Genomic DNA, 14,599 nt, shown 5'->3' with positions numbered 1-14,599 from the left:
AGTAGTTATTTCGACTATTTGGTCTATTGTAGTGATTTTGTGATGAATTTTGCGTGTTTCTTCGTTCTGGTGATCTTCCTCTATAACTTGAGTTATATGGTGATTGATTTCTTGTATAATTTGTATTGTTCGGGAGTGGTTTTCCTGAACTGTTGTTGCTGTAGACTGTTTTGTTCGGTAGATTTTGATCTTTTTTCATGTATTGATAGAATGATTTATTTGGTTCTTTATATTTTTGAGGTTTATTTTGATTGTCTTGCTGTTTTTGTCTACATTCAGAAATACTATGTCCATATCGTCGGCAATAATTACACCATTTTTTGAAAGATGGTTTGCCTTTAAAGTTTGGGTGTTTTTCGTAAATATTGAGTATTTCAGTGATTTTTTCAACGAGGTCTGTATCTGATTCCTGTATATTGTTTATATTTGCGGAAGCTGTTTCAATTCTGTTAACGTATTGTAATTTCAGATTTTCCGTTTCTTCGAGTTTCATCGTGATTTCTGCTTGTTCTAGTTTGTCTACTAGTTTTCGAAAATCTAAATCGGGTTCTCGAATTGAAGAAGGATGGGATGCTCTCTTTTTTATTGCTATTTTCCTGAATTGTGGTGTTAAGGTCATCATTAAGATTTCTGTCATCTTTGTGTTTTTATAGTCATGTGTATTTAATGAATATGCTTTTCGAACTAGTGTTTCGATTCGTACTGCTAATTGCTTGATGGTTTCGTTTGGTAATCTGCGAATTTCATTACATAAAACTCTTTGTTGTTGTTTGTTTCTTTCGGAGTCAAACATTTTTGAAAATTCTTGTGTAAACCTTTTCCAATTTGATTTTATTTCTATAGGCAATACTGAAAACCATTTTTGGGCTGCGCCATCTAAAGTTGTTTGTATTAACGCTGTGCGTCGATGTATCCAGTTTTGATGTAGTGGCGTATTAATTGGTTCAGGTCCTATATTTAAAATCAAATTTGCTGTTACTGCATTTAAATAATCTTCTACAGAATATTCAGGGTCTGTTCCTGTGAATACCATTAAAGGTTTATTTGATGTTATTGATGATCCACCCATAAGGTATGGATTCATAGTCATTTGTAATGATTCTGCTGCATTTGGCATTTGAGAAAAATTTGAAAGTTGATTTCTTGTTATTTCGTGTTGTTGAAGATAATATGGGAGTGGTATTTCATTTTGCATTTGTGTTGGTTGGTACGAGTTTGCAATCATTGGGTTTTGTTGCTGAATTGGTTGAAAAGATTGTGTATTAATTGGGTTTTGTTGCTGAATTGGTTGTTGATTTTGTGTATCTATTGGTTGTGGAGAAAAAATTCTATTATATGTATGTGGTTTCTGTATTCCTTGTCCACGATATTCTTGATTATAGGGTGCAAATATATCTGGTTGTAAGAAATCATCATCTGAGGATAAATAATCCATTTGATAAGATGTTTGTTTTTTATTTTTATTTTGTTGAAAAAATGGATAGTTTTCACTACGATCCTGTGGAGGATGTAAATTTGTTTGGAAATTTACTGAATTAGGTGGTGCCATTGGGTTATCCCAGTTTCGAGATCTTGTATAATTACTAAAAATTTTTCGTGGTTGATAATTTGTTTTTGATGGATGTGTGTAATTATAATTATGGTCTGCAAAGTTGTTTCTAGTGAACGTTTTGCGTGTTTTTGGCGGTATTGTCATGGGTCTGTATGTTTGGTAATCCATGTGTGAATATTTTGGGGCAACCGAATGTTTAACGGTTGATTGTAAGGTTACCTGTGTTTGTGAAGGGTTTGTATTTCTTGGTGTTGTTAAGTTTGGACGTATTGGTGAAATACTTTGTTGTGTAGTTGTGTGTACGATTTCTTCATTTATGAAGTGTGATGGTGTCTGGATATCTTGTTGAGTAAGATTCCTAGTTCCATTGAGGTTTTCATTGTGTATGACTGTAGAGTTTAAACTATTATTTTGCATATCGGGTAAAAATGTATTATAGTTTAATGGTGTTGCATCAATGGTTAATGGTATTACTCTTACATAATCTCTTACATAAGATATCGTACTTATTGCTTGACTTGAGATTGATTGTGGGAAGTTTATGAATGCGGGATGAGACCATTCGGGGTCCCAAACATAGTCTGATTGTTCTGTAATGGCAGTATCATCGTTTGAGTTTTGGGGTCTAAAATTTTTTCTTGCTTGTGAAATTAAATCAATATTATGTGTGAAATAATCTATTATGAACCATGCCAAAATTTTTTGTAAGTCGTGCTTTGTATGTTGTGAAACTTCATCTTTCGTGAAATTTTCTTTAATTATATTTAGAAAACTAGAGAGTAGTGTGATTTCATGTCGTACTCTTATATGTTTAGATGTTTCTGTCGGTGAGACATTTGGTATCTGGACTTCGTTTTCTAATATCGAGATATAACTATATATTATCGCAAAAACTTCATTGGTGAATATGGAGTTTGCTCTTTGTGAGTTATGATATTGGATGCTTTTTATATATTCTGAGAATACTTTTGAAAATTCTAAATCAAGGTCGTCTGTTTGAATTATATATTTACTGTGATTCTGGTTTGGTGAGCTGAATTCTATGGAGTAGATTCCGTATTGTTGTGTTAGGTTACATATATCTTTTAGATAGTGATCGATAATTTGTCTTTTGATTCTTACATCTGGGAACTCTGTTTTACATGGACTGATTCCGGGTTCAAACAAATTTAAGAGTAAATTTTTGCAAAATATATGCTGTCCTCTATCAGTGGTTGCATCTACTATAAAGGGGAAGATATCATCATCATCTGGACTTTCTTCACCTGGGGTGTGCGTTGAGCTCATTTTTTCGTTCGATGACTGTTAATATGTAATTATCAATGTGTCTAATTGGTTGATTCCAATTGTATAAATGTACTGGTTTGTGTTTATACTGCTTTTTTATTCTTCTTTTTCCTCTTTTTGATGAATTTGAAGTTGTTTCTGAGTCAGAGAAATATAATTGATCGTGAATTGGGCAATTTTTATCTATTGATTCTTTTAGTTTATAAAGTTCGTCTAAACTGTTGGTTTCTGATTCTGAAAATGCGTTTCGATTTTTTGAAAATCTTTTTCGTGTTATTTGTCTTTGTTTAGTTAATATTTTTCTCTTTAGTGTTTGTCGTTTTGTTCTGATATATCCAACTGTTTGTGTGTGTGGTGTGATTACAAGATCGTATTTTTTGTTATCTATTTCACAATTGTGTAAAACGATTGTTTGTTTATTTCCTAGGTTTTTAAATGACATAAGGTTTAGGATGTCGGGTGCAAAAGGTTGTTAAATGATTTCTATTTGCTTAAACTGTTAGTCCTTACGATTTTTTGGTTAGCTTAACCTGGGTCTATTTGTTCAGGGTTGGAGAGAAAAGTATATCGATTCCGAAGAATGATTTTATACTTTCTCGTGGCTAGTATAAGCTAAGGTGTTAACTTACTTAATCTTACTTAAGGGTAGTGATTGTGTTCAGGGTTGGAGAATAGTAAATCGATCCACAAGGTTCAGGTATAATTAGAACGCGAGTAGTTCGTTAGATACTATTTTAAACTTACTAAGTCTAAGATTTATCCTGGGTCTGGTAAGAGGGGGGATCAAGTGAAGGATGAATAACCGAAGTTCTTCACTGTTTATCCTAATTTGAATGATTAGTTTTGTTCAAAAATTTCTGTTAGTCCTGGGTTTTTAGAAAGGGTTGGATAGTGAATCGACGTTTGAGGTCGTTAGACACTAGCTAAGTGGGTGGGGGAGAACAAATTGTTCTTTTTGATCCAAGGAGAGGCCTTGATGATCAAGTTTTAAATTTTATTAAATAGAAAATGATTTAAGATCCAAGGATAAGCCTTGATGATCTAATTTTAAAATTAAGTGAATTTAAGTTTAAATGATGATTTAAATTTGTGTAGAGAAAAGATTTAGTGTTTTTATGATATTAGTGAGCTTATGAATGCTGTTATGTTTAGGTGATGAAGCTGGAACAACAGGATGATTTATAATTACTAACCATTTACTGTCATGCTACTAATTTTTATTTGGATTTTTCAATAAATATTTTTCAAACATGTTTTGTATATTACTGCAGAATTTAGGAAAACGATCTGAGATCTTTTTATCAATCGTTATTGTATATTAATAATTTTGTTTAGCGCCTGAAATGATTTTGAACATTGACTTCAAAATTTATGTTTGCAAATGAAAATCTAAATTCATTGCTAGTAGTATTCTAAATACAAAAGTTTGTGTTGGCTTTTGCCGAACTATCATATAACTATATGGTAAGTTTCTACTTTGTCGTATGTCGTCTCTGGTTCGAGGTCTTCTTCCAATTCCGGGTAGTTCTGTTATCGTTCGGAATATTGGCTCTGATCTATTGAGTCGTAGAGACATTTCGATTAAATTATCGTCGTATAACATTTTGTAAATGTTTTGTCTAAATTCTAATCTATTATTGGTTAATTCTAAGCTATTAAGGTCTTGTTCGAGACTTATGGTCGCACCAGATGAGTTAGGACCGAAGTGTATAACTCATAGAGTATTTTCGGATAGGGTACACCGTCTGCTCGTCACGCTATCTTATTTTCGGCCGGATAGATTCGTGCAACTTCTTAGTCTAATACCGATCCTAATCTTACTCTTATACTATCTAGTCTCAGGTTGTTTAACTAGTCTCTGCTAGGCTCAATAGATCTAGGGTATACTGGTTTATTGCGGCTGCTGAAGTACTCGGGAGAGTTCAACTAATTTCTAAGTTAAATTCAAATCTCTCTGGTGCTGAAATTACAAGTAATTTCAGCACTTACAAATAAGTGGATTGTTAGTCAGATGGATCATGATTGGTTAATATTAAATACTTTACATTGGTAAAATATCTAATTTATCCAATCATAAAATGTAGTTTAGATCAGGTTCCAATAAGTTGACTAAAAAATTTCGAGTAAAATCCATTTACCTTTTGCGAGGTCATCCTGTTCTTTTTTGACAGTCCTACCAGCATTGGAGGTGTTGTTCATTTTGGACGATTTGCTTTTGGGAGTTTGTTGCTGTTGGATAACTTCAGCTGTCGAGATCAGAGATGATGACGAAGAGCCAGCCGCATCCGCTGCAATTGTAGCCTATCAGTAAAAGCACAGAGTCATTATTGGCTATTTTAGCAGCTTCAAGAACAGCAAAATGCAGTAAAACAATTCAAATCACATATGCTTTCAGTTTTTATATCCGAATCATTTGTTAGAGTTTCTATGTTTTATTCATAATGCTACTCCACTTGTATTTCCTCGTGCACAATTGAAGCATAAAAATCATTACGGCATAAATCGATGGCGTCAGGCCATTTATAGAAAACGCTTAACAATAAATAGAATGACAAAACTAAATAGCAAATTTTATACAATAGTTCGACCAATTTGAGAGAATATGCTATAGAGGGACCTCAACGGAAAATCCAGAGCCAAAACAAAAATAGCTAGTCGTCGGGCAAGTAGCACCAAATTTTTCTGCGATACTCATCTTCGCAAACCAACTATTAATAAAAAAGCGGAGGGAATTTTTGTTTTAAAATGTTGAATTGTGTTATGCTACAATACGCTGTGACCGAATATGTCAACTGCACCAAAGAACAATCAACTCACGGCGTCAGGAAAAACGATGGTTGGATCCTCCTTAAATTTCAAGTAGAGCTCCGAGATCATGCTAAAACAACAAAATGAACTAACTAAAATTGAAAAACTAACGGGCATTGATAATTTCAAAATCAGAATGATTAAACAGCTGACAATCAAAACAGAGTCAAATTTTCAAAGCACGACTCACGTCAACTTTTCATAAATGCAACCGTAGCTTATTCAAAGTTATTTTTCATGAAAATAATCGAAGCTCAAAATAATCGAATCAGTAAACGTACCCAAATTGAGGATCACTCGCATACTGTTTGTGCCACGATTCCACCAGATAAAGAATTTTGTTTTTAATCTTCGGCTGTTGGCCCTGAAAAAATTGTCCAATTGATCAAGCTATTAATTTTTCTGCGCTCATTTTGTGATATCAATATTTTCGAAAGTATTTTCTGCACTATGAAAGCCGCATACTGTAGAACTTATCAAAAATAGAAATTAAAACACAAACAATAATCCCCCATAGCTTTTATAGCTTTCAATTAAAAGGACAATCCTTAAATAATTAAAACCAAATTTTTAAAATAGGATATGCGTATTCAAACAAATACGTATGAATCGAAACACAAGGCAGGACGTTCCGAACAGTTATCATTGCAACAAAAAAAAATTAAAACATACATTTTTCATCAAGTGAGATAAAATCCACATGTTAAAAAGAAAGCAGTTAGAAACCGAAACAGCAAAAGTTGAAACTAATTTACAATTTCAAGATCGACAAAAAAGGAAGCAGGGGCGGATCTAGGATTTTCTCGAGGGGGGGGGGGGGGGGGGGGGAATTTCAGAAATTTTGTCGACCTGTTTTTTTAGGTCGACCGATCGCTCTCCCAAATTGCGTTTTTTTTTGGCGCGCGCTTTTCCTTCTCTAAGTAAGTATACATTGGCGCCGAAGGCGCCTTTAGAAAATTTTTAGGGTCCGTCACCGAATATGGATATCTCAAAATAGTACAAAGGGGTACCCTTTGTCGGCAGGGGGTGGAATCCCTGAGGGGGGGGGGGGGGGGGGTTTGGGGCGTTTGCCTCTCCTTAAATACGCCCCTGAATGGAAGGTACAGTATGCTGGCCAAGTACATCTTGAAATCTGATTGAACGTCATCAACTTCTTTCTACAGAATACCTGAATTTTCTTCTACCATTAATCACACAGACATTGTAAATCAATCTTCAGATGGTTGACCGATCTTACAAGCCGATCAAAAAACAAAGTTTCCGTGGAATAGTCATAGAAAAACATTTCATCATGACTTCGAGCTTACAACAAATCGGAAAAGTATTTAAGCTCAAGGGGGACGATTTGTAATTAATAGTCATCCCAATCTGTTAAACTCATCGTTTATTAAAAAACTCTTTTTTATGAGATCTGTTTTAATGGAGACCCAATTTGAGAAGCATACGTTAGAATAGAAATAATACTACTTTTACAAAGAATTACTTTAACGGATCCAAGCTATTTTTTTTATCGTTCGATTCACGACTAAAAGGGCTTTAACATAATATGTCACTCAACCTAGTCCCATAATTATCTGTGGTACCTGATTTTGCACGGAAAACCAAAAAAAAAAACACATCCGAATAAAAAGTTTCTCCCCTTTTTCGATGGTCGGAACAAAAAAAAAACGATCATCATGACTTTTAAAAAGAAAATACAATCGGCGTGCTAAGTCCCGATGTAAAAAAAGATGAGTTCTTTATTTTTTTTTCACTGCGTCGATTGCGCTCATTATTCTCATATTCTCCATCAGTGTACAAGACGTAAATTTCTCCCATAAATAACACTATTTTAACAAGCGTCTCGCAAAATTTTTGCCTAAACGACCTAAACAATTATCGAAAAACATTTTTCATTTAAAAGCGAATTTACACATAACTAACAAAAAACGTCGGCCAAAAAAATCGATTTACCACCGGAAATGGCGTTAAGGTTCATGATGTATCACAGCGATCGATCAAGAGTTTCCGACAAAAAATGATTGATCAATGATTCATCATCCTATACAATAAATTTGCCAATACGAATGAAATAAGCTTGTGTTGATTGGTACGCTATATTCAATGAGGATGTTTTCGAATCTCAAGCGACATTTTGAATCCAGAAATAGCTATCTCTCCTCCAGTTATTTCGGTTGCTGATATGCCACTCGATGCGACTGCCAAAGCTACAGAAACAAGATCGTTATCGAGTGCACACGATGCATCCTGCAAAGCATTCAAGATTTTTGTCAGATCCACCTCTTGCATCCAAAAAAAAACACAATCTGGCTAGTTTTTATTCAAATGATTAAAAAGCTGCTCGCAGAAACCCCACTTTTTACTGTTGAAACAATTTCCAGTTTCATCGAAGTTCAAGGTACTTTTTGAGCTCAACAAAACTGAGTCATACTGTAGCTTTCTGAGATCATACCGAATCCATCATACCAAACATATCAAATCCATAAATTTATATACAAATGGTACCAACGCTGCAGCATTTAAGGTTCTCTGCAAATATTAATTAGGAAATCACGAGAAAATGGTGAAATAGTTTAAAAAAAACAAAGGCCCCAGGATGCTGCTTTCTGATACGACACTGGTAAGCGAAGCAGTTTCGGAGCATGCCTCTACAGCATAATAGCCAATCATTCACGTTTTTAATGGAAAAATCGTAACTGACACTATATTTGAGTATTGAAAAAAAAACAGAACACCTAAGCAAATCGAAATACCTTTTTAGACTTCCTCTACAATTTAAAAACCGAAAAATATCAAAAATGTCTCTAGTAAAAAAAACTTCAAATATTTTTCCCAAATGAAATGATCTTGAGAAAAAATATGCAAAAAAGACTATTGCCAGCAGTATCTGGCAAAAAAATCTTGAAACGGTCAATAAACCGACAAAACGTGGGTAAGCGACCATTGAGCCGAAAAAAATCAATCAAAAGTTTTCAAGCTACACATACGTCAGCGCATTCAAAATGAAAAACTATTATCATCTTTGTAGAGACGCAATACGAGGTAGCCAAGCCGATACAGAACTAGCATAACAACAAATTTACGCAATTCAAATCATAAAACAATTTAGAACAAAACGGGATTTGGGATTTTTAATTGAAATTATGCTCGAAATCTATACGGAAACAAATAACTCAGTGATTACGTGAAAAGAGTTGTGACACTGAAAAAAATTTCGCGTTCTGATTTGAAAAAACATGCAAATCAGGCGCATGGAAAACTAAAAGCCATTAAAAGATTTAATAAATCGATTGATTTTTGAAATCTTTTTTTTTACAGATAATTGCTGCAAAAATGCCTGTTTTCATCTTAGATTTTTTGCTTTCTTTACTGTCGCTTTCCTGTATGTGTAAGGGCATTTGGCAAATTTCAATAGCAAGCTGATGTGGACGGTTTCGAGGAATATCGCATTTCAAGTGAAGACAGGGTAACTTCGGATAACAAAGAGTAAAAAAAGAATGCGATTGATTTTCTTTTCACTGACAGTTAGCTCTACAATCAATATTACTACTTTGGCTGCTAATACTATGCTTGCTTTTTTGTTCAAACTTTCGAAGAAAGTGCGGATTCTTTATGCTTGAGGCAGTTTTTTTACCAGTAAAATTTCGACTTTTTAACTAAACACTTTTGACGGATTTTTTTTTACAATGTGAAAGATATTGTTCTCTGGGGCTCACATTGAAAAACAAAACGCGCGATATAGTTCGTTCTATAAAAGTGTAGCAGCAACTTAAATGTCGATTATTTCATAGGATCTTATAATCCAAAGAGCTTGTGGTCGACAATAAAGAGCAGTCGGAACATTCAGTGCTCTGCCCTGATATACGAGCAGTCTTGTTTCAGTTCAACTTTGTTTAGTGAGCTCAGCAGCAAGCGCAATCCGGGTCAGTCACTCGCCAATCAATTCCGGAAAAACCAATTATTTGTGTGTCGGCTTCAGTCCTTTTCGTTCTTGCAAAGACAGCTTATCTCAAAGAACACTCAAAATTCGGAAAAAAGTTTATAATGGTAAAAAAACAGCGCCGAATTAAGACTCCAGTCCCAGTTGAAACTTTTGAAGCCAAAGTACACAAACATAGCCAACTGACAGTTGGAAAAGAGTGATGAACGCAAGAAAACTGCAAAAAAAATTGAATTTCGAAGAAAAAAAAATAGTTTTTGGATTTCGAAGAAAAAAATGGCCTTAAAGTTCTTTGAGTTTGTAGAACAATTTACGATGGACATTTTTTGTTAAAATCAACCCAACTTGAGAAAACTTGATCAATAGGCAAAATTTATTTCGCTGGAAAATCTGGTAATTAAATTCCATTTTCGAAATTAGAAGTCGATCACGCTATTCGTGACCTTTACAATTTTGCTGTTCGATAGTGGAGTTTGCATTCCTTTAAACAAAGGAAATGCACTGAAATTTGAAAAAAATCACAAGTCAAACCGCGAAGAATCAAAATTGAGCTTGAATAAAATTTGAGACCTTTTCCTGAAAAAAAAACAAAAAAAAACCAGCAAGACCTATGTAAGAGTACTCACTAACGTTCATTACTCTTAAAAATCATGTTTAAATCATCGAAAAAGAATGGCAAAAAAATTTCCAGTGTGCAAATTACACCAAAAACGTCACAATGAACAAAACCCCTAATTTAGAGTCAGCGATAATAAAAATCCAAGAGGGCAACGAATTTTAACTAAGAAAGATAGAGCAGCCGCAAATTCGAAGCATTCCAAATTATACATTTTCGAAGCTTTTCCTATGGTCTTTCACCTCTAGAAATACACTTAAACCTGTGAAAAAAAAACGTCTCATGTGATCATAAAACTTATGTGAGCTTTTCCATCTACATTAGACAGAATTCAATAATTTTTGAGAGTTGCAGGTTATGCGGTGTATGACAAGGAGATGGGTCTGATCTAGACAGTAAACTAACTAACTAGTAAAACAACAAAATGAAGGCATTTTGGTGGCTAATTGAAGGCATTAGCTGGTAAACAAATAATTGTTCAACAAGTTGCTTGCCCTTAAAATAAACGAAGAGAAACTAACTAAAGTAACGAATAGTAAATCAAAATTAGGCAAAATTTTTTTTCAAAATGGGTGCCTTTCTTCTGTTTGTTTGCTTTACTGTCTCTCATAATTGCTTATTAAGTTCACTGTCTGGATCAGACCCGTCTCCTTCACCGGTTATAATTACGATTACAACGAAAAACGAAGTCCATGACGCGATGAAAAAGACCATGATATGACAGATCAATCGAGAAAACTCAGAATCACAGACGAGAAAAGGACAACAACTGAGCTTTCTGGCCAATCTTTGACTTTAAATTATAAATGATTTTTCAATTTACAATTAAGCAATAATTTTTTTTTCAATAACCATTTGATTATCATTATTTTTTCCTATTCAACCTGGCTATTCGCAAGTGTAAAAATAGTAAGGCAAACCTATTTTTACACTAGTGATTAGCACTAGTGACTAGGAAAAACCAATGACCATAAATTGTCTAATGAAAATAAATTATTCTATTAATTGTAACTTGAAAAATCAACACAGAGGCGAAACGGCGCTTGAAATCAACAGAGGCGAAATTTGCTTTGAATAAAGGAAGTATAGGAATAAAACAAAGAAACTCAAGAACTATCCAATAGAACTTCGAACGTTGTAGCCGCAGCAGAAAGAAATTAAAAATCCGAGGAAAATAAATTGAGACCAAAATCTTACTAGTCTCATTAATTATATCGACATGTTGTAAGAAACGGGAGGAAACAAAATGAAAAGTAAAAAAGCCAACATAAATAAAGCTAAACAGCTTATCACCAAACCAAAATTGTTCGGCAGTATTTTAATTATAAGAAAAACCTTTACTGCCCGAATAATATCCAAGAAAGCCATATTTATAAAGAATGCAAGGTGATATACACAATTCGGCAACTAAACCGAGAGCTTGATCGACAACCAAGCCGAAAAACCATCAGCAAAAAAATGTAATACAGTTATTTAATAAGTATACAGATAACTGGATCATTCAAAGTGAGTGAATATAGTTGAAAAAACAAGTCAGACAATAGAATTCAAAACAACCATCGAAAAAATTACAAAACGGTACTAAAAATACCTGAGCAGAAACCCTTCATACCAAAAAAATTCAAACAAACTCTAATTAAACTTAAAAACTTTAAGTCCCCTTCCCCTCAAAACACAAACGCAAACAAAATTTGTTTTCGGTATTCAAACAACGCAAAAAGAGAACACTAAGTCAATATAAAATGAGCCGAAACCAATCAAATCGCAAAATAAAACAAAAAACAGAGAAGAGTTGGCAAAAGTTACAATTAATGTAGAAAAAGAAAAAAATTAGATTCATCCGGATTTTTGAATGCTAAAACACTAAAAACAAATGCAATGAAAATTGTTTACATTAAAAATAAACGATACTTAGGTGTGCCAACCAAGACGACAAAGCATATGGAGACAATTATTAGTCCGACAATTTTATTTGAAACAGAAAATTTCCCGTTTGAAAAACACACATCCTCGTCAGATTCAAAACAATGAACTTAGCCGTCCAGGCCAGCGAGCTCAGTTATTCTCGTTTTCTTCACTCCCATTAACAATTTTCTCGTTTGCACTGTCAAACAACGGTCTTTTTTTTCACCCTCAAAAACAGTAGCTCTTCCAACTGAACAGGCAACGTACTTCCCGCGTAGTCGTAAGTATAACGTGCTACACAGAAAACCTTTCGATTCTGTCTAATATAGATGAAAAAACTCACATATTTTTTGTGATCACATAAGACGAAAAACACTTAGGACTGAGTTTCTTTTTCGACTTATTTGCCACAAAAATCTATATCGCAAAATCAACTGTTTCCAGGGTGAAACCCAGCAGAAAAAAATCGAAACATAACCAACAGACAGTTGGAAAAGATAGTGGAGCCTGCATTCTTTTCAACAAAGAAAATGAATAAAAATTTAAAAGAAATCAAAAGTCAAACCGCGAAAAATTAAACTTTAGCGTGAACTATGAAAAACATCCCGACCTATATAGGAGTCTGAACTACGTTCATCGAGGCTTGAAAAAGTATAATTTAGAATGCTTCACAGCTGCGTGCAGAAAAAAATTGGTCAATTGAAGCTTATTATGATTGAAGAGATCAATTTCGAAGAATAATGCATCCGAATAATTCCTTTCCATTCTAGGCATCGTTTATTATATTTGTACTTTTCTTAGTTTGGCACTGTATGATTATTGGAACCAGTTTCAAACAAGTATTTATATCCAATTATAATATTGACAAAACTATCTGTATAAAACATTTCTTATTAATTAATCATGATCCATATCTAACACTGACAATTAATTGTTATGTTGAAACTACTTGTAGTTTCAGCACCAGAACCATTTAAATATAACTTAGAAGACAGTTGTTCTCCTTTGGAACAAGTTCCAGATATCTAACCCGCAAATACCAGTATACACTAGATCTATTGAGACTAGGAGATATAAGAGTAAGATTAAGATTGGTATTAGACTAAGAAGTTGCACGATTCTATCCGGCCGAAAAAAAGATAGCGTGACGAACAGACGGTGAACCTTATCTGAAATTACTCTATGAGTAAGCTACCCGTAGCAGAAACTCATCTGTTGCGACCGAAATTTCGAACAACACCTACTAACAAACTTAGATTTAGCACAACAGAATTAGAAAAAAGGTCAAAATTTAAACTGCAAAATGTTATATAGCATAGACAATTTAACATGTATGTCTCTTTGTCTCAATACGTCTACTCCCATACTTCAAACAATACGGCAAACACCAGGTCCAAAATTGAACAGCAGATCAAGCTTCTACATCGTGAAACGACGCAAACTACAACGAGTACTTCTCTACAAAGTTCTCCATGCAGTAGATTTTCATACTCTAACATGAAAGTAAATTTACTTGGAGCAATAAGATTCATTTCCAAGCAATTTACTTCTTGATGTTGTGTTACCGTATTATATAACTATAATAACGACTGATAAAAAGATACAAAAATCGTTCCTTTCATCAAATCTGCAATAATTTTTAAAAATATTTTAACTCAAAATTCATTGATAAAAAATACAAAAACGAGTTTGTTATAAAATTGAAGTTAGTTTTATTAAATTTATCAAAGTTCCTTGCTTTTCCAGGAAACTAATCCTCCCACGTTTTCATCTTTTCCCCATCCTATCCATCCTTGCTTCCTCATATAAAACATAACCATGAATATTCAAAACCTAATATCATTTAAATTTCTTATCTTTAAATCGTTTCTTTCTAAACTTTTAATGTTTCAAAATAGCTTAAACTTAAAACCTGAATATTATCAAGTCCTATCCTTGCATTCTATTTACCTAAATTTCTCTTAAGCCAGATCATCAAGGCTATTCTTGGATCTTTAAACTTAACCTTAATTCTAAATTTTAATTCATTTAATTTGAAACTATTTGATCATCAAGGCTTCCCTTGGATCAATCACAACAATTTTGATCCCACAACCTTCCAGATAGAAGTCTCTAACGACCTCAAACGTCGATTCACTACTCTCCAACCCTTTTCAACGACCCAGGACTAATAGAAATTTTTCAAAAACTAACCATTCTTATTAAGATAAACAGTGAAGCACTTCGATTACACATCCTTCACTTGAGCCCCTCCTCTTAGCTGACCCAGCAACACCCAGTATAACTTAGTAAGATCTATAATAGGATCTAACGATCTACTTGTGTTCAAATTATACCACAAACGTGTGGATTGATTTACTGTTCTCCGACCCTCGATCACAAAATCACAACCCTACGTAAGATTAAGTTTTTCTAAAAATTGATATACTTTCTCTCCAGCCCGTCAACTTCGACAACCTATGCCCCAAGTTAGGATAACCTCACAACAATC

At 33.8% G+C, this 14,599-nt stretch overlaps 1 protein-coding gene across 1 annotated transcript in view; it reads right to left on the bottom strand.

Annotated features, from left to right (window-relative positions):
• LOC134857675 (uncharacterized) overlaps positions 1 to 14,599 on the bottom strand; it is a 247,315-nt gene that overhangs the window by 27,149 nt on the left and 205,567 nt on the right. The window contains exons 6-8 of the mRNA XM_063873747.1: positions 5,929 to 6,011; positions 5,657 to 5,717; positions 4,978 to 5,140 (exon numbers count right to left, since the gene is read on the bottom strand). Of these exons, the coding sequence (XP_063729817.1) occupies positions 4,978 to 5,140; positions 5,657 to 5,717; positions 5,929 to 6,011 (307 nt within the window). The remainder of the gene's footprint in view (positions 1 to 4,977; positions 5,141 to 5,656; positions 5,718 to 5,928; positions 6,012 to 14,599) is intronic.

This window comes from Symsagittifera roscoffensis, chromosome 1, assembly GCF_963678635.1.
Source record: "Symsagittifera roscoffensis chromosome 1, txSymRosc1.1, whole genome shotgun sequence".
NCBI classification, from domain to species: domain Eukaryota; kingdom Metazoa; phylum Xenacoelomorpha; order Acoela; family Convolutidae; genus Symsagittifera; species Symsagittifera roscoffensis.
This window is presented reverse-complemented; position numbering and strand designations above follow the sequence as displayed.